Here is a 23,850-nt window from a genome sequence, read left to right as displayed (position 1 = left end):
GCAGGCAGAAAGAACATCAACCTTTTATATTATAGCTGTACTCGCAAGACAATATCTGCAATCAGGACACAAGGTATTTGTGCATGTCTTTTCGCGTCTCCGCACTGCTGTGCATTTCTCCGATGAAGCGGTAGCCTCCTAAAATGCGTGCACTGTGCACAAAATGCAATTGCTGTCCTTTGATTCGTCCAAAAGTTGCAGAATGTGGGGGGAAAAAAAGCAGCCCTAAAAGTGGAATTTGGTTAAGATGGCACGGCGTCTTTCAGGCAGACAGCGCATTGTTACATTGTGACCTTAACGCGTCGGTGCGGGGCTTTCTGTCGGCGCGGTGTTTGGGTCGAGCCCGCATCTTGTCCGTTTCCGTGCTGTTTTAGCAGGGCATGGTTGTTGTAGGAAGTGTCAGTTTTTTTAAGAGGTGGGGAGGCCGGGCTATTCAAACCTGCATTTCGCCGTAAACAATCATTCATGCCTTTGACATGATAAACACACCTTTGTGTCCGCGTCGGCCGCCTCTTTTCCCCAACAACCATCCTCACGACAACATGTTCACGCTCCTAAATTTTTTGGGGTCTGCAGAATATGGCGTCCCGCCTTATAAAAATAAGGCTGCCATTTTTGTTTCTCTTTTGTCTGGAAATGTTTAAAGAAAACTGTCTGAGAATGTCTGAGTCGCACCGGGAGGGTCGATCCGTGAAAGCCTCCGTCAGTTTGAGTCCGGAGATGCTCCCAGACAGCCGACATGTCCGAAAAGTCAAAGAATGCAAAGTTTTTTTTTTTTGTCATTGCGTTTGTCTGGAAATTTAAAGCGACGTCCACTTATTTTGAGGAATTCCCTCTCAGACAAAAGGGACAGAGGAGCTGAATATCCGAGCTGAGCGGCTCTGTGCTTTTATAGGTGGCTGATTACTGATCCAGGTGACATTTAGATGGTGACACCGCGAGTTATTGGCGTTAATGTCATGTGGCAAGTTGTTAAAATGAGCCCTGACATCTTTATCCAAGGACAGATTTATTCACTTTATTATCGTTTTTAATTCATTTATTTGGGTTATCTTCAAGGTTAAGGCAGGTCCTTAAATAATAATAATACTTTAAAAAAAAAATAATATATATTTTTTTTTACTAAGATTTTTAAACTCAAGGTCCACTTACTATATTTTTCCAGCTTTTAGCTGCATCTCAAAGTCTTCCTCAGTGGATGCAGTTTACTCATGACAACACCTTCTGCTGAGGAAGACCATGAGGTGAAGATAAAAGCTAGAAAAATGTAGTAAGTAATGTAAGTAAGTAATGTTTCATATTCCAGCCTAAGAGATGTTAAACTATCTTCAGTTTGTATTTATAAAGTCTTTGTTGTTTTTTTGGTCAAAATTATTTGTTTTACTTAAGTTTTAAAAGCTTTTAGAACCCAAACCCTGTTTGTAACACGCATATTCACGCACGTGGTCTTCTCTAGATTAATCTAACTTCCTTTTTACTGACTGTCATGAAAAATGCAAAATAACCTTAATATTTTTCCTGGAGGAAACTGGAAATTGGAACAAATACATAATGATTTAAAATATATTCAAGAGTATTGGTGACATCTGTGGAGCTGCCTGTGAAAATCCTGCAGTTACCCCTGATTGTATCACCTATGAAGTGAAACTTGCCAAAAACCATCTTAAAAGTATTTATTTTTTGTCTGGAAAAGGCCTCGTGAAACTTACTCTTATCTGCCAGCACCCTGTAGGATGAGATTCTTAACAAAATGTGTCCTCGGTGGATAAGTGGAGCAGTTTAAGCACCAGAAGCTGTTCTCAATATTTAAAAAAAGATGTGATTAAGCTTAGAAATATATGCAAGCCTAGATGAAATATTCATCATTCAAAATATTTCCTTTGTTTTGCAAACGTTTTTGTGATGGAAACTAATGAAATGTATACAGTAAAGTGGAGCCAGAGGAAAATGCTCACCTTTTCTACTAAACATGAAACCTGTGAGTTGCTAGCGGTTAGGGTTTCGTCACTTTCATCCTCAGTTTGAAAAACAAAAAAAGTTGCAGTAAGATATCAGCTCATTGAGTTGAACTTGACTTTTGTTTGTGACTGAAATAAACGTTCTTCATTTCAGGATGGCGGAGCCTCGATTTAACAACCCGTATTTCTGGCCGCCACCTCCATCCATGCCAGGCCAGGTAAGTTCATCTGTAACATGTAATCACTGCGACATGTCCACCTTTAATTTCCATTTGTTTCCATGTGTGAATGTCTTTTCAGCCATTCAGCACCAGTCTGCCAGTGGAACAAACTCTGTCACAGTTTGTTCTCGTAGATTAAAAAAAGAAAAATTGAACTTGTACTGTGTGCTTTCTGCCCTGGGAAATGTATTTGGGGGCGTGAATGACATTCACACACGGCGAATGTTTTCTGTTGAGCATGACCCGTTAACCCTTTCAGCTGGATAACCTGGTGCTCATTAACAAGATCAAGGAGCAGCTGATGGCTGAGAAGATCCGACCCCTGCATCTGCCGCCTACCTCCACTCCTTCCCAGCAGCCCTTGCTGGTGCCCACTTCGTCCCCGGATGGTAGCGCTCAGCACATCATGTCGTTGCCAAAGCTCCAGCCTCAGCAGGTGCAGGCCCACCACCCGCAGGGCTCTGGACAGCCTGACATCGCTCTGCACGCTCGCCCTGCCTCCAGCTCTGTGCCAGGTACAGCAGTTATAGATACCAAAGAAGAATAGTATGTGTTTTGGTACAATTTCTATGTAGCAATAGAGACAAAAAGGTTGTGACGGTCTTTGCTGGCTACAATTGTTACCGTCGCTTTGTGCGGTATTCTTAGAAACAAGCACAACATAGTGTACGGTCTGCCTACCGTATAGCAACACATGATTTACCGCTCACTGATTTAAATGCCATCACCTGGCAACTTCCAGATGGAAACATGGACGACAAGTCAGCGGTGAAGGCCAAAGGACTGTGGGAAGACTGGCACATGAGACAACTCGGCGAGCAGCCTGGCCGGATCAACCATCGCTCAGGTACTGCAGTTAGTTTGTCCCTGTGGTCTGTGAACGCGGGGAACCAAAATCAGCCTGTGGTGCGGTTTAACTCGACAGCAGTGTGATCTGTCATATGGTTTAAATGTCTCGGTAGATTGCACTCAGGCTGGCAACATGGGAAACTGCTGAGATACTTAGTGTATCATTACATAAAGGATAGATGTGCAAACATCAAATAAGACATTTTTAGTAAGCAGTTCTTGAGACACATATTTTTATGAGACTTTCTTGTACAGGCCGAGCAGCACCAAGAGCCACAGTTGTTAATTTTAACAAGTGTACACAGACATGGATTTGTGAATGTTAGTATAAATAACTTCAGACGGATGTTGGTGCAAACATAAACCATGAAACCTGACTTGTGGTGAACCAGCGAAACATTAAACCAATATAATGGTTTAAGCCAAAGTGATTCACATGCTGGGGAGACTCTGGGCTTTGTTGAGCTGTTAAACAGCCATATTAGAGGTTCTGCAAGTTTGTACTCTGTGCACTGTGGCAAACCATTATGTGAACTGTGCTGCTGTGTTACAGGAATTTGCTGCTGTTCAGTCAGTGGTTTTCATTCATTTGTGTACAACGTAGAAATCAGTGAGGAGGCTTTTGAAACTCACTTCAGTTGTATATCACATGAACCTCTGGCACACATTAATAGACTTGATGTTCACCATCACCATGATGGATTCCACAACTCACACAAGTGTCAGGAGTCTGATATCTGATTGTTATTTTAAACTGTTTGGCATGCATTCAGAATTTACCGTCACTTGCATCTGTGTACCTAAAATGTAAATCTGCACTTTATAGATGATGATGATGATGATGATGATTAGGAGCCTCTTAAGTCATGTGTAGTGTTGTAGTAGGTGTGTGTGTGAGTGTGTGTGTTAAACATCTCTGGTTTTCACCTCCACAGGTCTGACTCCTTCATCCCGACCCGACAGCCACAGCACATCAGAGGCCCTGACCCCCACGACTCCAACCTCCAGCAGCCACAACCGCCTAGGCGGTGCCCCCTCTGTGAACATCATCTCTGGGCTGGCTAGCGGTCCTGGCATGGACCACATGAAAGTTGGAGGCCTGGCTGGACTGTTGGGCCCCCCACCCAAGGCACCCCGGGGACGGAAGAAGATCAAAGCCGAAAACCCGTCTGGTCCTCTGCTGGTGGTGCCCTACCCCATCCTAGCCGACCAAGGCTGTGTCACTGTCGCACCCAAAGAGGGCAAAACCTACAGGTTGGACACAGGAAGCTGCTGCTGCTGCTATTGTTTTCATGTTTTCACTGCACCGCAGGGGGAAGGATATTTCCTCTCAGTGCTGGTCTTGGTCCTCACAGATTTAATTGTGGTATGCAAAAGATCAATAGGCATTTGCTTGAGACAAGTTTGGTTTTAAGTAGGCTGAGATTTGCTGCTACTCACTGAGACATCGATCTTTCACCTGAGTGGATGAATGCTTCACTCAGGGACCAGTCAGTTGATCTTTGCCTCCTGTCACTGCATGGAAAAATATGGTACATTTCTCCTTCTTCTTATTCTATATTAGTTAGGATCAGGAGAATCAGAGGCGGTGAGTCACATCTTTATCTAAATGGTCCTGCGTCAAGCTGCTGGACTTTATCAGTTCCCTGTAGTTGTTTTCCACAATAAAACCTTGTCCCGAAAAGACTTAATTTGTGAAGTTAGCACAATGCAGGTCTCCAGGAATTTGTGTAACTAATTGGACATTAAACAATTTCCTAGCTCTTTCAGATTAATCTTGAATTAAAGTCTGACTTTGTTTGGGGCTGAGTGATACTGCAGTTCAGACATCAATGTGATTCGAAACGGTTCAGATGTGGTTGTTTGCTTCATTTATTATGAAAATAACTGAAGAGGTCTTTGTGTAGATCACGTGGACAGCAGTGGTCTAGTACTTTAAAACATTAAGGATGTTATGCTGTATGATATCTGTTAAGCACTATTTCTTCACAAACATTAACTCAACTTGACTGAAACAGCCCAATCTGATCACGTTTATGCATTTTTTTTTTTTTTTTTTTTAAACTAGATGCAAAGTGTGCCCGCTCACCTTCTTAACCAAGTCAGAAATGCAGATTCACTCCAAGTCCCACACGGAGGCCAAACCACACAAGTGTCCCCACTGCTCCAAGACGTTCGCCAACGCCTCCTACCTGTCCCAGCACCTTCGCATCCACCTGGGGATCAAACCCTACCACTGCTCCTACTGCGAGAACTCGTTCCGTCAGCTGTCACACCTGCAGCAGCACACCAGGTCGGTCCGGCTGGGAACACAAACCAGGGAAAGTCTTGTTCGTGTGGGGAAAAGAGGAGCTGCTGCTAACTTACTGAGCTTTACCTGGGCTACTGGAATCTGACACTCGTCACTGATTACTAACATCCACAGCACTTTGAAAGTGTTTTTTCTTGCACAGAATTTATCTGCTGACATCTCTTTATACTTCTGGCTTATCATTTTGGGGACTTTTGATAAAATCTTTCCTATTTCTTTCATTTTGCTTGAGATTTTAAATTCTTTTTTATCCTGTCTTAGATGGATTTAGCTTGTGACTAAAATATGAAGAAGTTGGAGTTGCAGAATCTGTTGAGGTTTTGAGTAAATTCAAACTTTTTGGTGTGTTTCTTTTGCCACAGAATCCACACTGGCGATAGGCCTTATAAATGTGCTCACCCCGGATGTGAAAAGGCTTTTACCCAGCTGTCTAACCTCCAGGTCAGTATGTGACCACACGACGTAATTCTGCCACAATAGATATTACAACAAGAACTGTTATTTTCCAGTGAGTTAGACAAACTACACAATGTAGTAAAGACAGGAACAAGGTTCATTGCTTTAACTGTCTGTGTTAACGGCTTTCTTTTCTGTGTTTCTTCCCTCGCAGTCTCACCAGAGGCAGCACAATAAAGACAAGCCGTATAAATGTCCTAACTGCTACCGTGCCTACTCAGACTCCGCATCATTGCAGATCCACTTGTCAGCGCACGCCATCAAAAACGCTAAGGCCTACTGCTGTAGCATGTGTGGCCGGGCATACACCTCAGTGAGTAAAGCACAGAATACCTGTTTGTTATCGTGACGTGCGTAAGGTTTACCAATGTGCCTCCAGGCGGACTGTTTTAAATGGCTGATGAGATAAGAGATGATTGCCTTTAATGACGCTCTGGCTCACTTGGCCCGACATTAGTCGCATTTTTGCGTTTGTGATATTTAATGAATCAACATGATCTTGCTCCTGTTCAAATATTTGCTGTTTTTTTTTCTTTCTTCCAAGATAATAAATTGAATAGCTTTTGGTTTTGAAAGGTTGGTCGAACAAACAAAAGCTTTTTTAATATTTCAGTGAACTTTTATAAACTAATAAATGTATCAAGAGAATATGTAGTAGAATCATCAATGATTAAAATAATAATCAGTGGCAACCCTTCATTTTCCCATATATTTTTGTTTTTATTAAGACAATATCAGTATCCTTTACATTGATTACTGGGTCAATAATTGTGTTAATAGATTAAAGATGGATTTCCCAGTCTGGGATCAATAAAGTACATCTATCTGTCTGTCTATCTAAATGAGTGCTTCTCAACCATTTTCTACTGATGCTGAAGAGTTTGCAGGTTTACTGTCCAACACAAGCTAATTTCTCTAATTGGCACACATTCAAAATGACACACAAAAGGCAACATAACTGTGAAATGAGCTGCTGTAGAGTTTGGTTGAGTACTTTCAATAGTACTGTCGGTCAGTCCAAATATGTGTGTTTTGTTTGGCTTTTTTCTTCTGTTGTACTACACAAATGCAAAGCCAACACAGCCAGTGTTTACTCTGGCGAATGCAGCTTTTAAAAGCTTTTGATCAAATGTTGATCAATGTCTATAGTTACAATTGTTACATCTTGCTCAATTCACTGACGCCACAACAAGAATTATTATCTAGAATGTGTTATTCTTACAAGATTGTCTTGGTATATTTGAGTTAGTATGTGATTTAAGAAAAAAGCCAAATGTCAGGAATAATTCATCAAATTCAACCGTGATCGCTGATAAAGATTTAGAAGACTTTGCCTAATTTAGGCTTTTGTTTCAATGGCAGTTATTTCATTTTGGACCATTTGGTGTGTTTTCATGTCTTTGTAGGAGACCTACCTTATGAAGCACATGTCCAAACACACGGTGGTGGAGCACCTAGTGAGCCACCAGTCGCCTCAGAGGACCGAGTCCCCCAGCATCCCCATACGCATCTCTCTCATCTGAGCTCCCCAGCCGCTCAGCTGCAGGTCGGATTCAGAGTCTACGTCAGGCTGGAGCTTATGAGGCCCTGCACCCACAGCCATCTACATAAGGCTTACATTAGCATTATGACAGCTGACATAAGCATTCGGTAAACAGGCTGCCCCCATCCATCTCGATACAGGCCGTCTGTCAAAAATGAGCACAGCGTTATTTTGTGAATGTAACAATACAGCTAGATGTTGTCCGGAGGATCGAGTGGCACAGAATGTCTTGCGTCAGATTTAATAAGCACTTTCGTAAGCGTCATGTAAACTGCCGGATGCATTGGCCATTAGAAATGCTTTTGTTTTGTTTTTTCTCTCCTCTTCCATGAAATGGGTTTCCAAAATGTGCCAGATGATATTTGCCCTTATAAAGAATTGAGAAAGTAGAAAAAAAAAATGCTGGGTGTATTCTGGAGACATCCAAAGATAATCTTAAAGCACTTTTAGGCCTTGTGGTTTTGGCTCAAATTGTTTCAATCTTGTTGGATGGAAAGATGCCAAAGGGCATTACTTGTGGCAGCTAAGAGTACTGACTGTGTATGTATAAATGACAGTCTTTTTTTTTTTCCTGTTACTTTCTTTGTGTTCCCTCACATTTACAGGGTCGTCTAAATTTGAAGAAAGGCAATCGGTAGATGACAATTTAAACATTTAATGATTGTATTGAGAACTTGTATTATTGACTTTGGGAGGCAAAAAAAATATATAGCAACATGTAAGGGAAGAAAGATGAATGTTTTTTTTAATTTTTCTTAGTTTCAAAAATCATTCACTCCATATTTGATGTGCACCTTTATGATCACAACATATGATCAAAGAAACACTGCTTTTGACATTATGTTTTCCTCACGTCCAGTTAACTAGTGCCATATGAACCTTGGTGAGGTTTAAAGAGAAAGCAAATCTTGTTGTAGTGTGTGTGTCTACTTTCTCTACTCAGCTAAGCTTTGACTATTATTTTAAGTATTAGAGGTTGAATACATTGCACATGTATCAGTGCCAGCTCTACTCCACTCAGCCCTACTTTTAAAATACACTTCAGCTGAAATTAAATTTTACTAGACTGGTAAATTTTAAACCTAAACATTGGACCAAAATGTGAAGTTATTGTACAGCTACTCTGACCCAGCTATGTTTTTTTTTTTGTTTTATCTTTAATAAGCTTTACCCATTTGGAATAAACTGCAGTATACGTCATATTCCATAGGTCTATATTTTGAGTTTATGTGGAGGTGATGCTCTCCTTTTAATTTTTTTTTCTCCTTTAGTATTCTTTTCATTGTACGCAGTATTGTTTGTCGTATTTTTACTGTAACTTTAACCTCTGGATGGTACTAATAGGGTACCCTGTATTCTTCAGGGCACTTCAGAAAAGGTGCTACGGCTAGACGTTACGTTGAAGGTGGAACTGAGAATAATGTAAAATACATATACAGTATATAGTATGTTTTCAAAAGAATAAAAAGTTATTACTCAAGCCACTGGCCTGAAAACAGACATTTACGCCAACAACAGACCCTGCCTCTTCAACTTACTCTCTCCTTTGAGATAATGGGAAAATGTACATGTTGCTGTACTGTAAAACATGTTACTCATTTATAGTACCTATTTTTAAGTTTTCATAAACATGTTTTGTTTGGGTTTTGTAAAAGTTTATGTATGAACTTACTGTAATTATTTTAGTCTACCCGTATGTTATTAATATTCATGTTTTATATCAGTTATTTACATGTATGCCTTAACTGTTTTATCACCCCATTTCCATTACTCTGTATTGTGTTCTGCAGTATTCAGTCGTGTAAACATTTTTATTTTTTTTCCTTCCGCATGGAGTTCCTGAGCTGTAATCTGTATGATAACTGTTTAACCCATGTTCTCTATGAAAAGATATTGCGTAGATTTATTACACTTTTTCCTGTCTTGCATTGTGGTTTCATATACAGTTTCTAGACAACTAAATATGCACAGCCAAGACTGAGAAGTTAAACTAAGGTTATCAATGTTTAAAAAAGGAAAAAAAGCTTTGTATCTTTACCTTGTTTAATAAACAGACTGTTATAAATCACTGATTGCTTGGTCTGAAAATCTGTCTTTTAGAGAGTGAGATAGAGGGAGGGGGAAAAAAAAAAAAAATCAAGCATTATATTTGTTAACTTTTATTTATGAAAATACTTATGTTAAAAAATGTATTTACATGTATACAACAAGTCAGTCTCTTGTCCATTAGATGTCAGTTTCCACGTCTGACACAAACAGGCTTTTGTTATTCGACGTATTCACGCAGCAGCAAGATAAAGTTAAACACTTCATCATTTTAGGCACATCAAAGACAAAATAGACAATGGTTTCCACAATGTACAACTCTATTTTTGACACAAAATAATAGTGGTATAAAATAGTTAATGTGTATTTTATTCCTATGTCTCACACACACACTCTTTATTCAAGAGTACAAGTACTTTCTGATTGAGCATCCCTGGAGGAAGCCATTTGTTGACCAATGTAAAAACATTTTAAAAAAACAGCATGTGATGCTTGAAATAGATAGAAAAAAAAAGCTTCATGGATTTTGTGGCTGTTCTACATTTTGGCTGTTTTTTAACTACAAGCAAAGCCACACTTCATAAATACTGGAGTGGCTACAGACGACAAGCAATAGGAGTGCCCAATCTCAGAAAGGATACTTGGACTCAGTCCACACAGCCTCCTCTTAGAGATAAGGTGGGTCCACAATATTGTCAGTGTTATATGTGCTATGAATACGATTTTGTAAACCTGACTACTGTGATTTTTGTCACACAGTAAACATACAACACCATAAGCGTTTTTTCATTGAAAACAAGATTAAATTTAAGGGGGGAAAATACGTACCATTGATATACTGTTATACCAACTGTTATAATCCACTGCTACATTTTCCAAAAATGTAAACACATATATAAATCCTTATAAAGTGCTCAGTTTAAACTAGTCTCATTCAAATCTCCCTCATGAAATGCCTTTTTGATAATCAGTGCTCTAGTGTGAAATACATCGTCTTTCACCATTACTTTTAAAAATGATAATAATCTTTCCCATAAGCTAAGTCGTGGCTTTCAGGCTTTCTGATTTGCTTTGGTGTGCTGATGCAAAAACTGACCAACTTCCCAACAAGACTGTAGCATGGTTTTAGCTTCCAAATTAATCTCTCATTAAATATATGTCATAAAAATATTTGATTGACACTTGCACAGTTTTTTTTTTTTTTTTTTTTAACTCTGTCTGAACCTGGATCCAAAAACCCAACTCTGCTTTGCAATACAAAAGAGATATCACCCTGAGCAGAACTGCAGTGGAAGGCTCCTTTAATTATTACTGTCTTTTAACAAAGATTATTTGCATTCTACGTTTTTTTACTTCATTATTCTAATTTTTGTCTCCAGTGGCAGTGGCGGATGTTGAAACATGTTGATCCTCACTGGGAACAACCTCGCCAAAGCCTACCGCCTCTCATACCTGGTCACTGTTATTAGGGCTCTCCTCTGTGCCTTTGGTGTCTGGAGGAACCAGCGGAGAGGTGAGATTCAGGTAGCCCTGCTCTGATGGTTGGTGAGTGGAGACAGATGCTCGAGTGCTGTCCACCTTCACTCGGCAGATTGCGTCCAAAATGTCCATAGGGTCACATGACCCCGACGTCAGACTGGAGACACAGATGTAAAGAGAAAATGCACATTCAAACATCCACCTTGATGTAAATATCTATCAACGGATAATTTCAACTCAGCAGTTAGTTCTCAAAACTGACTTACCTTAGCGTAGATGTATGTAGGATGCCATCACAGAGAGTTTCAGGGGGGAGGACTTTCTTGGCATTCTGTTGGCCATTTGAACCATTTATGATCAAAACACATCAACGTTTTTATCACAAGAGAAGAAGGGACATGTCACCCACTTTACATTACATTCATGCTGCTTCTCTTACCTTTAAAACATACAGTCTCAGCCGTGATCAAGTCCACTTTGCACCATTTTCAGCCGAATGGCAAACACTTAAATTAGAAATTCCTCATCTCACATCACTAATGTTGTATGAGCAGTTTTAAAATGCTGGGTCAGCTGTTAATTTTGGGTGGCATGTCCCCTTACTGCATTAAGATGTGTATGGTGTTACCCCGAGGTTGTAGAATGACTGGACGTTCCTCAAGGCTCGCTCCAAGGAACTGACTTGATTGGAGAGCTTCAGGGTTCGATCCTGAAGTTGTCTGTTTTCCACTTCTAAGACGTTTGCCCTAGAACAGAGACTAATGTTCACGCTCGCTCGCAAAAGCAATTTTAGCCATCAGGTCCTCACCAACACATGTATATTAGTTATATACAGTTATTTTTATTATTATTATCATTAAGTAGTTTAACTTGACAATAATTTTTCAGTTCTTGGTTGAGAGAAATCCTGAACTTAAAGGACATCCAGCGATATGGTTTCCACTTTCCACAAAAAAGCAGCCAAATACTCAAACCGCCTCATGAAAAGAAACAGCAGCAGGTATGAGTGTAGTAAAGTGACTAAGTTGTGTGATTCATAAAGATACCTGTGTTGGACAGTGGAGGCAGTCCTCATGCCTTTGCTGCCCATTTCCTCTGCCTCGCTTATCTTCCGCAACAGTTCCCTCTTCTCTTCCAAAAGCTTCTCATTTTCCTCCATTACTGTATGGATCCTCTCCTTCTCCTGAAAGCCACCGAGGGGGGTTATGAGAGGAAGAAATATACAAAACCAGAGGCACTTTAGAAAATGTTTTTTTGGCACAAGCATCTATTGTGGGATATTTCGATGTAAAGGGATTCAGGCAGCATGTGTGAGTCATGAGCGTGACCTTGTGTGAGAGGCTGGAGGCCAGCACCAGGTCGTGCTCCAGTTTCTGGATGATGCGGTCCCTCTGTGCAGTCTCCTTGAGAAAGACCTGCTTGGCCTGACGCAATTTGGTCTTGTGCTGACTCTGCTTTTCATTGTACTTCCTGGTTGGAGGAGCAAAAGGAAAATCAACCAAAGACACAACTTCTCCATGTGTGTTAATTACCGATTGTGCTTTAACCTTATTCACCTGATCAGAAATGCATGCTAATTTATTAATCAGGGCACCAGAGACAATTTTGTAACATTGCATTCAATGTAAATATGTAGAACCTGCCAACTCGATTGTCCTCTTTCCTTAGAAGAAGTAATCCAGGCCGTCAAGTCTATGCAGAGTGGCCAGTCCCCGGTCCTGATGGGTTCCAAACTGAGTTTTTTAGAATCTTTTCTAATATTCAAGTGAGACCCATGCTTGTTTAATGAAGCCCTCAAAACCTATTATATATCGCCACAGACTCTCTGTCAAGGCTCTATCCCTTTGAATCCGAAGAGGAACAAGGAACTACTTGATAGGATGCATTTCTTCAGCATCAGACTCGTTTTAAATGTTTTTCATTCACCTTCCACTCCAGGGTCACAGGAGATCCATGCCCTTCTTGAAGGGGAAAAGGTGTTTGACCATGTCGAATGGGATTATCTCTTCACCGTTTCTAATTACAAACTAAATAATAACAAGAGTGAACTGCTCCCTCTAAATGCTGCTGTGAAGGACCTCCCCTCCTCAGCTGCCCCATTCAAACTGCCTCAAAATTGCACCAAAATTTGCAGATTTATGCAAACAGAACTTTATGTCTAGCTCTCTAGAGAGCCTCTTATAATCACTTACAGGTCACGTTAATTCAGAAAAATGTATGCTACCAAGGTTTTTTCTATCTTTCTATCAGGCAATCCTGATCATCATTCTTCTTTAAAACTATAGACCACTTCTTCTTTCATATGGAATTAATGCTCTGTCAGATGTGCGTGGATGATGCGTCCCTCCAAATTTACAAGTATGTTATTGAGCAGCAAATATACACAGCATCCAATTGTCATTATGGCCTTGGTGACTGGGTCCCTACCGGCATCCAGAGATATCATATTTTCTCCCTTTTTTGCTTTAGGTGTGTGTATTTTTTGCTGTTGTCTATTTCAGTTGCTGTTATCAGGGTACTGGGAGGGGGGAGGGGATTGTTATATGTCAAATCTTTTGCCATCTACTATTACGCTCTTGTCATCTAATTTCTAGGATCTAAATATCTATATTTATATTTGTAAATATGTCTTTTATTCGTGTGTGTGTGTGTCTCACCTGACATGTGAGTCCAGCTGGAGGAGAACTTGCTGCAGCTCTCCCTGCAGTCTGTCACACTCCTGCTGACTGGCCACCAAGTCCTCCTGCAGTCTGTGGCTTGACTTGTGGCCGTCTCTTGCCTGGAGGACACACGTAACACATACATCTCAATCTAATATGAATATATCAAATATATTTATATCAAATATGAATATATACATAATAAATATGGCCAGCAGTATAATGTGAAGACTGTGTACACTGACTTCGTAAAAATACCAGCCAAACATCGAGCAGCACTGAATGATCACGGTTTTTGAAAGAGCATGATAACATATGGCTATAGAAAAAATGATACCATCACTAGAAGAGTGATGGTATCATTTTTGCTGCAGCAACTTATTGAAATCTTAAGACCTCTCAAGATTAGATGTAGCGATGAAGTGACAGAGTGTACAGACTGTATAAATGTTATTTTGGATAGAAGCTGACAGCACAACACCTATAAAAAAACAATGTGTCCCTTTATATTACACTCCTATTGATTGATTGGAACTGGTGCTTGAGAATTCAATCCTATGTAACTAGAATGTCTTTTAAAAGCTAAGTACAGGCTGAGGACCCGTCAATGGATAGAAGTTGGGATTCACATTTGATCAGAATTTTGACAGGACATGTGAAACAGACATATTAGGACCACAAAAGGTGCCTCAGGTGTCAAAATCCCTGCATCCCTGACATCAGATGAGCTGCTGCACACTGTTCATTACCTCCTCTCTGGTCTTGCTAAGCTCAGCCTCCAGGATGGTCAGACGTGTTTCCAGCTGCTGAGTGCGGTGGCTGAGCTCTGCATTCGTCCTGGTCATGGACGCCTCCTTCAGCCTCAGGGAGCGCACCTGCTGCTGCAGCTCCTCGTCACGCTGCTCTAACAGCTTCCTGAAATGGGTAATGGAGGAAAAGATCAGTAAGAGTGGATCAGAATCATGCCTGAAAACTTGCAGTGTTTCTTATGGAATTATTATTAACTATTATTATATAGTTTGTGAGACCTGGTGATGTGCTCCTCCTGCTGCTTGGCTCTCAGGGCTGACAAGGTGTCAGACAGATCCCTGCTGTCCCTCTCCAGGCGGCTGTTCTGGTTGGCCCGGGCTTCCTCCAACCGCAGCTGGTGCTGGGCGTTCTTTAGCTGCTGCTGCAGCTCCAGCACCTGCCATCGCAAGGGAGCCACAGGCTTCACTCAGTGACACAAACATCAGCATCAACATTTCCAGAGTAACCCTGGTTTTCCTGAGGGCATCTGATAGAAATAGTCTATAATGTTGACAAATAACCCTGAAAAAGAGCGGCGTCAAGTGAGGCAGAACAAATTTTACAGAAGCAAGAATCATGTCCCAAGGTTTTTTCACAAGCTGAAGGGCAACTGCTTCTTCTGTGTGCCCAATATCAAGATATAACTTTAACACAAAGCAAGTTCAAACTCAGTCGGGCTCTCTTTGTTGGAACTACCTTAACTAAGCCTAAAATTGGCAAACAGGGAAAACGAGTATGACAAAGCTAGTTACCAGCCCATTTAATTGATAGCCCAGTTAAGTCTGGGTTCACCAACCTAACTATGAGAGCACTCACATGGGAAGAGTGGAACATGTAATTAAAAGCCAGTAACAGAACCAGAGTGCTAGACTTAACTCCGGAATAGAAGAAAGTGCAGATCCCTGTGGAGTTGTGCTATCACTGACCTTCTTGTCAGCAGCAATGAGCCGCGCCCTCTCAGCCTGCAGGTCCTCCTGCAGACTGCTGGTTGCGCTGCGGTTTGTGGAGGTGCGCGCCAGTTCCAACTCCAGTTCCCTGATTTTCTGCTGCTGACGTTCACATTCTGCCGCCTGAGTGCTGACGCTTTGCTCCACCTGGACCAGCTTGGACTGGACTTGCCTCAGCTCTGCACAAAGCTGAAGGAAGCACGTGAGACAACAGCATGAACGCAAAACAGATGCTTAACATCAGTGTAGCAGCTATTCAGAAAATTAAAGCTTTTTGTATAGCACCTTTCTCAGTTTCACAATTGCTCATGGCCATTGGCATTTACAGTGAGGTGAGTGGGAGTCTAAGAGAGTGATTAAGATGATAATTAAGTGATAACTGTCAGAGACATTAAAGATAACCCAAACATGCAAGTGTGTAATCAGATACCAACCTTGAGTTTTTCCTGGTCCAGCAGGGTGTTGTGTCTCTTCAGGTCCATGCTCTTCTCCTTCTCATAGCGCAGCTCTCTCTCTGCTGAGGTAAACAGGCTCTGGGCTCTCTGCAGGTCCTGCTTCATCTGTTTAGCCTCCTCTGCCTTCTGGCTCAGCACTAAGTCCTGGGACTGACAAGAGAAATGAAAGGCAAGGTTGGGATATGTTAATGCCGAATACGTACTGATAAACACCAGTAGCCAAGTGTCCTCAAATAAGATTTTTTTTGCGGCCGCACATGAATCATAAAGCTAATTCCACATGAGTCAATTTCTAGTGCTGGAATTGGGAAACCTGAATCTTTTGTGTTAATCATTAACATTTCTCATTATATATAACAGAGAAAAAGGTTGTCAGAAATGTTACAGGCAAAGTTATAGACATGTTTAATTTAAACGTATGACGGCATAGTGCAGCTGCTGCGACGCGAGAATTAAAGCAATGAAAAGCCAATGTTTTAATAATGTTGTAAAAGAACTGCAGAAACAGCATGGCTGTGTGGGCATGTTAAGGATGTCTTATGATCATACGTACCTTGATGTGTGCCTGAGCGTCATTGACTTGAGCCTGCAGGACCAGTTGGTGTTGGGAGGCAAGCTGCCGCTCCTCCCCCAGCTTGGTCTGCAGATGATTCAGTTCCTGCTTCAGACATGAAAGCTACAAACACAACACGAGTCAAATGTGATCCTGGCAAAGGAAATGTCTTTTGCTTGCCTTCCTCTATGAGCAGGTTAAAGGTTAGGATCAGGTTTAGAGGGGCTGCAATGTCAAAGGACATTCCATTTACCCCAATGTCTAAATTTATTTAATCTAAATAACTCAACAGTCATGCAAGATAATTTCACATATCAAACTACCCTACTGATGGACATATAATCCAATTACCTGATCCAAGCACTCATCTTTGGTCCTCTCCTCTGGACCAAGCCTAGATTCTATGTGAGCTGTGTGCACTTCAGCCTTCTGGCTGATAGTAAGTGCTTCCTTTGTAGATGAGAGCTGCTCTTGATGCCACTTGAGCTGCTCTTTGAGGCGCTGTATCTCAAGCTCCAGTCTCTCTGTTTCCCCCTTAGCTGTCAGCTTCTCCTGGACACTGGAGCTCAGCTTGGCCTGGAGCTCTGTGGTCTGCAGACGCTCAGAAACCAGCTCATCCCTGAAAATACCCACATTTATGCAAAACAAGTGAGCTACAGTGTCTGTGTCCTATCTTGTGACTGGGCAGAAGCACCAACACTGACCTGTTTCAACCTACATGTCTTAAAATACTACTGCATGAGCCAATACATTTCTCACTGTGAACTCTGGATTGCTAACAAACCTCAAGGTGGTGTGAGCCGTCTGGAGGCTGCTGAGATCAGCAGTTAGCCGGTCAGCCTGCTCCTGCAGCTGGGCAACCTGAAGCCTATTTTCCCTGAGATCCTCCAGGGTCCGGTTATTGCCTTTGCAGCGTTCAAGCTCGCTCTGGAGCCGGCTGTGTGCACGCTCCATCTGGGCCACCTGTCAGACAGAGACGCAAGACAGATGATGAGAAACTTAAAGTTAGTGAGCTGTAATGTATACTCTTTATACATTTTAATTGCATTTTTATTTCCACTTAAATATTTTCTGTATTTAATAACCATTCATCCCTGTAGCAAGAATGCTTTCCCAACTTTCATCATGTTTAAAAGGACTGACTTAAAATGTCAACAATAGCAAGCACACTTGTAAAACTAACAAACCTTTTCCTCCAGAACTGCCTTTTCCCCCTTGACTTGGGTGAGGCTCTTGATGAGTGTTTTTCCTTGCTGGCATTCTGTCTGAAGGCTGTTGACCTCAAGTCTCAGCTTCTTGAGCTCTCGCTCACCTATCTGCAAAGCCTTTGGTGTAGGAAATGAAGGAATTATATTATCTTATATCTTTGTAAATATTGTAAAAAAGACACAGGAACGCTTTGCTTCTGGAATAAACCTCTTGAACTTTAAATTGAATATCACATATTTGTGTAGCTGTGGTGTTATTGCTTTCTGTCAGATGAAGCACTGGATATGTGTGATTTTTACCTCCTTGTCTTTTTTAAGGGCGGCCTGGGCAGCACTGAGGTCTATTTCCAGCTGTTTCCTCCACTCCTTCTCCTCAGTGAGACGAGCCTCAAGCAGAGCCAGTCTCTCCTGGCTGCTCTCCCTTAGGTGCTTCAGACATAGTGACACGGGAACACAAAACAACAGGCTGCACTAAGACATGGACTTGGAGTTATACGGAACTCCTTTGATTTACCATCATTCGATCTCTGCAGGCTGGTGGTCATGCATGGCAATGTGCTTTATTTTATTCTATTTGAGGCCAAATGAGATCTCAAACTTGGTCTACTGTGACAGTTTCTCTAATTTTATGCTGCACAGGTAGATGACTATGTGTCTCTGTGACAGTTGCTGCTCAAAACAAAAAAACAATTTATTTTACATTCTAAGCATTAGGCTTAAATCTCTCTGTGACTCAGAAGGAGTTTTGATTAAATCAAGATATTCTGAAACAAACACAGATGTAACAATATTGTTTAAAAATGAGTCATTTCTCACCAGCTGTAAATAAGACTCAGGGGCTTTGACCTCTTCTCCATTCTTCAACACTTGTTCTTGGGCATCCTGCTTCTTCAGCTCTGCCTCCAGACCTTTGATCTGCATTGACCATTTACGTTTATTACTCATTTAGAGAGATTCATTAGAGTCATTAGAGAGATGACAAAACAGATCATAGACTAAACTACACTGAGTTCCTCTGGTCAAGGACTGGCATCTTTCTTCAACTCCTCAGGTAAAATGTTTACAGTCCACAATCATGAACAGTAAATGATCAATCAATCCTGCTTGAAGTTAAGATATTGAATATATCAGCAAGAATTTAGAGCTGCTCATTACCCTCCTGTGGAGTCCCTCCAGTTCTCCCTCATGGCGATGCCTCTCTTCCTTGCTGGCATTCTGGGCTTCACCCAGCAGTGCCTCCAGCTCCTCGTTCCTCTCCTCCAGCTCTTCCTGTTCCTTCTGTAGTCTCTGGAGTTTCCGTTGCACCTCCCTGACCTGTACAAGCCCATCCTCCATCGCCTCACGGCACCTGCCAGACAATGAAAATTATTAAAGTCAGACAGAGCAGGTGTGATCATATCAAACAAAGTCCACTTTAATTTGTAACATAATTTACCAAGATGCTGTCTGAGTATATTTACCGTTTGTGAATGAAATCCTTTTCTTGGGCCAATGAGCCAGACAGATTGTTTTGTGGTTCATCGCTAATACTCTTGTCCTTTTCATCCTCTCTGGCTACAACAGCCTGGTCTGCATCATTTTTTGCCAACTGGACAAACACAACGCCAAACAATGCCAAGCTGCTGCAACAACAATTGGGAGTTATTATTTTATGAAAGAGAATCAGTAAAATACCAACCTGGTCCAAGACATTTTTCTTCTCAGACTCTAAAGTGCGGAGTCTCTCCCTCAGAGCTCTGTTTTCTGCATCTAGTCTGTCATTTTGCTCTTTGGCTTGCTGAAGCTTCATCATATCTGTGAAGAGACATCACCAGGACCATTAATATGGAGTCCCTCCAGTAATTAAAAAATATAGTGCATTATGGCAATTACGGGAAGGTTTTCTTGAAATTTTGCTTGGCATGTTTTAAATTTGCCCATTTATGTCTTAAAGGAAACTGCATTAAGCATTTTCACTAACTTGGATGGATGTGGCAGCTGCACCAAGATTTAACTAGGCCTCCCCCGAAAGGTCAGAGATTCAGACAAAAACACTACCAATATGGGGGAAAGGGGAAATAGGTGAAATATTTCTAACACCAACATAATGAAACATTTTGCTCCACCATGATATGAATATATTATTATACTATTTTTTAAGTGTGAGAGCCACTGAAGAGGGTTGTATGGAATAAGTAGTAAGTATATCACCTTTCTAGTCATGTAGTGTCTTAAAAGAATAAAAAAAGAAAAAGCTTTGTTGAAGAACCTTAATAACGATAATTATACACAAATTGAACACCAAAAAAATCCATTACGCAAAAGACAATCAGTAACATCCTCACTCACCAATTTTAACAACTCTCTAACCAAGCAAAATTTTTGAAGAGTAAAATAAAATCACCAAACAATGTGGCTGGTGTTAACATTGCACACTGACTGGCAGATTTTTAGTTCACAGCCAAGTCTGTCTCACCACAGTGTTTCAGTTTGTCCACTTCCTTCCTCAGGTTCTCTACTTCCTGGACCGTTCCCTGAAGCTCAGATCCTGAGATTATAAGCATATTTTAAATTCTATAAAAATGTATAAATTCTATAATTCTCTAAGAATTTTCTATAAAAAAATTCTATAAAGCGGAATATATGCTTTCTGATCATTTTTACAAACATTTTTTCATAAGCTGTTAATGATGTCCGGCAGTAGGCTATAATGATACAACAGTTCCACATTAAAAATGTCTGCTGTTATAACAGAGCTGTTATACTAACCAAATGTGTAGCTGGACAACAAGTAGAATTGCCATTTCAGTAAGGGTGGACATTTAAGTTACTGTATGTGAACACTGAAACATTTTCATTGTTGGAGGCCAATAATAACTGGGGCTGCATGTGTAAATCTGATTATTTATGGGTAGTAAATGTCATCAAATGTAGGTTTGTTATGGCCACTTACTTTAACAACAATGTGTAAAAACAATGTTCAAACCTGTAAGTGTAAATTGTCTTTAGAAATATCAAAGTCTAATGTAGATTCTCAGTTCTTTGAGGAATAAACACCACAAGTCTGTGCAACATACCACTTGGTTCCAGGTTGTTGTTTTTGGCAGCATCCAACTCATTGGTGAGTCTGCGGATATCCTGATGAGCCATTGCCAGCCTCCTAGACGCCTCTTCAAGGTCCCGCTCCAGTCGCTGGCGCTCATTTTGCTCCTGGGAAATCATCTCGCTGTGGGCCTGGAGTAAAAGAATGCAGTGTGGATGGTTAGTGTGGGAGGAGTGCAGCAGGAAAGAAGACTGGTAGTCAGACTGGAGATGCAAATGGCCCAACATGCTATTGTAAGAGACATGCATTCTGAGGTTGAGATTCATCATCGCTGCAGGCCTGGAAAGGAGTGAGGGCACTGAGTTATAATCTCTTATGTCAGCATTCAACTGCATAAAGAGACCAGTTGGATGCACATGCTGTTACCTGTGACATGCCAATACTGTACCACCCATTTCGAATACTCATCAGTAGTTACTGAGACAAGCAAAGTCATCTGAATCATCGTAGTCATGCGTATATTAAGGCACATCATCAGCGAGTAATGTATTTCAAAAGTAGCACCACTGTGAAACAAGCCACAAGGCGATGTCCGTTATCACAACATCAGTGTTAGTTGCTGAGTTAGTACAGAATACTGTATGTGAAATGGAAACCTACAGGGGTAATATTGTGTTTGCTCTGACCAGACCTGCGCAGCCCAAACAGCTTTTTCCATGGACTCTGGGATGAACACTGCTGAGAGGAAACACCCATGTGCACAGAGTCACAACATGGCACTCAATAACCATCACGTGGTGCCCCTGTACTTTCACTGGAAGAAATTAGGTTGTTCTTTTCTCCACAAACCTAATTCAATCTGAGGTTATACCGACCTGTAACTCAGCCAAAGCACAGTTGCCTCACCTTTGTCATGTTATCTAGGGTTTTCTGCATATCCTCCCTCTGCTGTCTTAACTCCTCCCCCATCGTGTGGCAAATATGTTCCTATCAGAATCAGAATCAACTTTATTGGCTAAGTTTGAACAGGCAAACAAGGAATTTGACTCGGTGAAACTTGACTCTCTATGTACAGTGAGGAGAAAGATAGAAATAAACTACAACAATAGGAAAAGAACAGGACAATATAAACAATATAGAACTCTTTAACAACGGTATGTACAATAGAGGTAGGTGTAGTACAGAATTGCAGTGCAAAAAAGTAGTGCAAAAATCCAAGCGTCACACAGACACAGAAACTCAGTAAGCCACGTTTAAATGGTCTCCACATTTGCATTGGTTAGCCAACCACTACATTCCACTTCAGCTATGAAGCCTTTAGGTTAATATGAAAATTCAATATGTCTGATGACTATACATACATTGTTCAACATGGTAGAGGCTGTGCACCATTACTGGGAGACTTATATTTACAATTCAAATGGTGACAATGAACTACACCACTGTACATACTATTTTAGCCACTAAACCATAACATAGTGGACTTGTGTGGTTCCTTTCTTGTGAAGAACTAACATTCTGAGGCAACTGAACAGCCCTCTAATGTACGCAGGTCAGTCTTTTACCTGGTGGTGGACTTCCCTCAAGCTGTCAGTGAGGCTCTGACTTTCCAGTCTCCTCTCTGTGGCCTCCAGCCTTTCCAGTAGTGTGGCTCTCTCCACCAGCAAGTAAGCCACCTGCTCACTGGGACTGCTCAAGCCAATCTCCCCAAGGTCCTCCTGAGCCAACATCTCTGCCAGCTCCTTGCTCTGACTCTCTGGAAGAAATGGTTTTTACTAGTTAGTAGTTAACAAAATAGTGCATGAGTATTGCAGCAAGGCAGCAGATTTCACATTAACATGAGTAAATATCTATCTGAAGGAAGAAATACTTTGATATAGTCACAGGCCAATTTTAGACCATTCATAGCAAATAAAAATGAAGCTAAGGTGTGTTTGCTTTATCCTGATTAGGAGCTCGGGTGAGCCAGGCTTTATTACATCCCACAGCAAAGAATGCCAACATTGTGCACAGAATTCACCTTGTTGTTGTCTGATCTGGTAAAGCTCTTGTCGCAACTGTTCATTGTCTCTCTCATAGTCTGCAGTCAGACATTCACGCTCTTCCAGCAGCCCGCGAATATGAGCAACGTAGCTCTCCACCTGACAAAAGAACATCAGCTGTGACTGACATAATAGTCTGAGCAATTGACATTGTGCTTTACCCATTTCAGAAATGTATGCGAGTATCATCTAATGTACTGTAGTCCTGGTTGAAGCACTTTAATGTGTGTGTGGTTTCAATGAAAAGGAGGAACACATTATTTTAGCTTGGGAGCCTCCTAGCATACACAAGCCAGTCAAGAGGTCTATGACACTAATGCATTGGTGAATGAAAACTCCAAAGAATCCAAAGAGTTCACCTCCTTCATCTCATTTGCCTGCTGGGTACGTAAAGTCTGCAGCTCCTGGGTGGCTGAATCAAGCTTTGCCTCACTATTGAGGAGCTGCCTCCACATGTGTCGCTGCCGCTCCTCAACATTGGCCCCCGGAGGCAGGCCATCTTCCTGAAGCCGCATAGAAATCTGGTCCAGCTCTGTCCACACCTGAGAACCCAGAAAAGGAGCTGAATGTGTTGTGACCAGAGTATCAGTATTGTAGTGAATCAAGGAGGATCCACAAATTCAGCTAGTCTGTGTGCGTACTGCTTGTGATTATAAAGCTTTGTTTAATAATGCATACTGCATAAGGAACTCAAGTGTCATTAAAGTTAAAGCTGTAGTTGTACACTGCTATTGGCCGATTTTGATGATGTGCCTCATTACTTACTATAGCCAACAAACTACTGCAATAAAAGTGTTCAACATCAAGGTTGTCAGTCTCGCTGAAAACTGATCCTTTTGCATGACACATAGGAGAGGGACACTACATTGGAGTGGCATGCCAGCACTAAACACCTGTTGCTGAATTCAATACTGTTCGTTGTAATGCTTGTAACCAGAGCAGCCACCCCCCCTGCTATGCAGCATTTAAACTACTTCGCTCACTGCTCCGACAACATGCAACATATTGTCACAGGCTGGGTATCAGGTCTCATGTGTCTGTTGTACTTAAACACCACACCAACTGGTCCTTGCTCCTGCTGTTGTGGAACACATGACTAAAAGATCAGACATTAACTAGAACCTCTATCCTAATACTGGTGAATGCTGGCTATGGGTACAAGAGTTACTCACTCCAACAGCCATTTTTGCATGTCAATCATTCATTTTCAAAGTAACTTATACTTGTTTAAGTAACAACAATGTAAAAAATGCCAGCAGACACAAAAGCCTCTGAAAAGTCTCAATTTGTGTCGATTGAAATAGCTCATAG

At 41.3% G+C, this 23,850-nt stretch overlaps 2 protein-coding genes across 3 annotated transcripts; one reads left to right on the top strand and one right to left on the bottom strand.

The window, feature by feature from the left end:
* znf362b (zinc finger protein 362b) lies at positions 1 to 9,406 on the top strand. 2 transcript variants are annotated; one of them, XM_070840111.1, is made up of 9 exons: positions 1 to 73; positions 2,113 to 2,176; positions 2,466 to 2,694; positions 2,922 to 3,026; positions 3,964 to 4,282; positions 5,097 to 5,321; positions 5,702 to 5,780; positions 5,950 to 6,108; positions 7,202 to 9,406. In XM_070840111.1, the coding sequence occupies exons 2-9, from the start codon at positions 2,114 to 2,116 to the stop codon at positions 7,316 to 7,318; spliced, it is 1,296 nt and encodes a 431-aa protein (XP_070696212.1). In that variant the 5' UTR covers positions 1 to 73; position 2,113; the 3' UTR covers positions 7,319 to 9,406. The 2 variants fall into 2 exon arrangements, with proteins under 2 accessions (XP_070696212.1, XP_070696210.1); XM_070840109.1 differs by having other exon boundaries at positions 2,439 to 2,694.
* Positions 9,407 to 10,637: 1,231 nt separating this feature from the next.
* ccdc30 (coiled-coil domain containing 30) lies at positions 10,638 to 22,227 on the bottom strand. The gene is made up of 22 exons (XM_070838910.1): positions 22,063 to 22,227; positions 20,532 to 20,688; positions 19,931 to 20,002; positions 19,154 to 19,269; positions 18,936 to 19,063; positions 18,631 to 18,823; positions 18,292 to 18,390; positions 17,776 to 17,904; positions 17,455 to 17,592; positions 17,052 to 17,230; positions 16,619 to 16,886; positions 16,268 to 16,390; positions 15,694 to 15,864; positions 15,239 to 15,448; positions 14,552 to 14,709; positions 14,273 to 14,438; positions 13,521 to 13,642; positions 12,192 to 12,333; positions 11,910 to 12,046; positions 11,492 to 11,609; positions 11,130 to 11,194; positions 10,638 to 11,020 (listed from the first exon to the last, which is right to left on the bottom strand). The coding sequence occupies exons 1-22, from the start codon at positions 22,225 to 22,227 to the stop codon at positions 10,831 to 10,833; spliced, it is 3,246 nt and encodes a 1,081-aa protein (XP_070695011.1). The 3' UTR covers positions 10,638 to 10,830.
* Between the last annotated feature and the right edge of the window lie 1,623 nt (positions 22,228 to 23,850).

The sequence above is a fragment of the Pempheris klunzingeri genome, chromosome 11 (genome assembly GCF_042242105.1).
Source record: "Pempheris klunzingeri isolate RE-2024b chromosome 11, fPemKlu1.hap1, whole genome shotgun sequence".
Taxonomy (NCBI): Eukaryota; Metazoa; Chordata; class Actinopteri; order Acropomatiformes; family Pempheridae; genus Pempheris; species Pempheris klunzingeri.
This window is presented reverse-complemented; position numbering and strand designations above follow the sequence as displayed.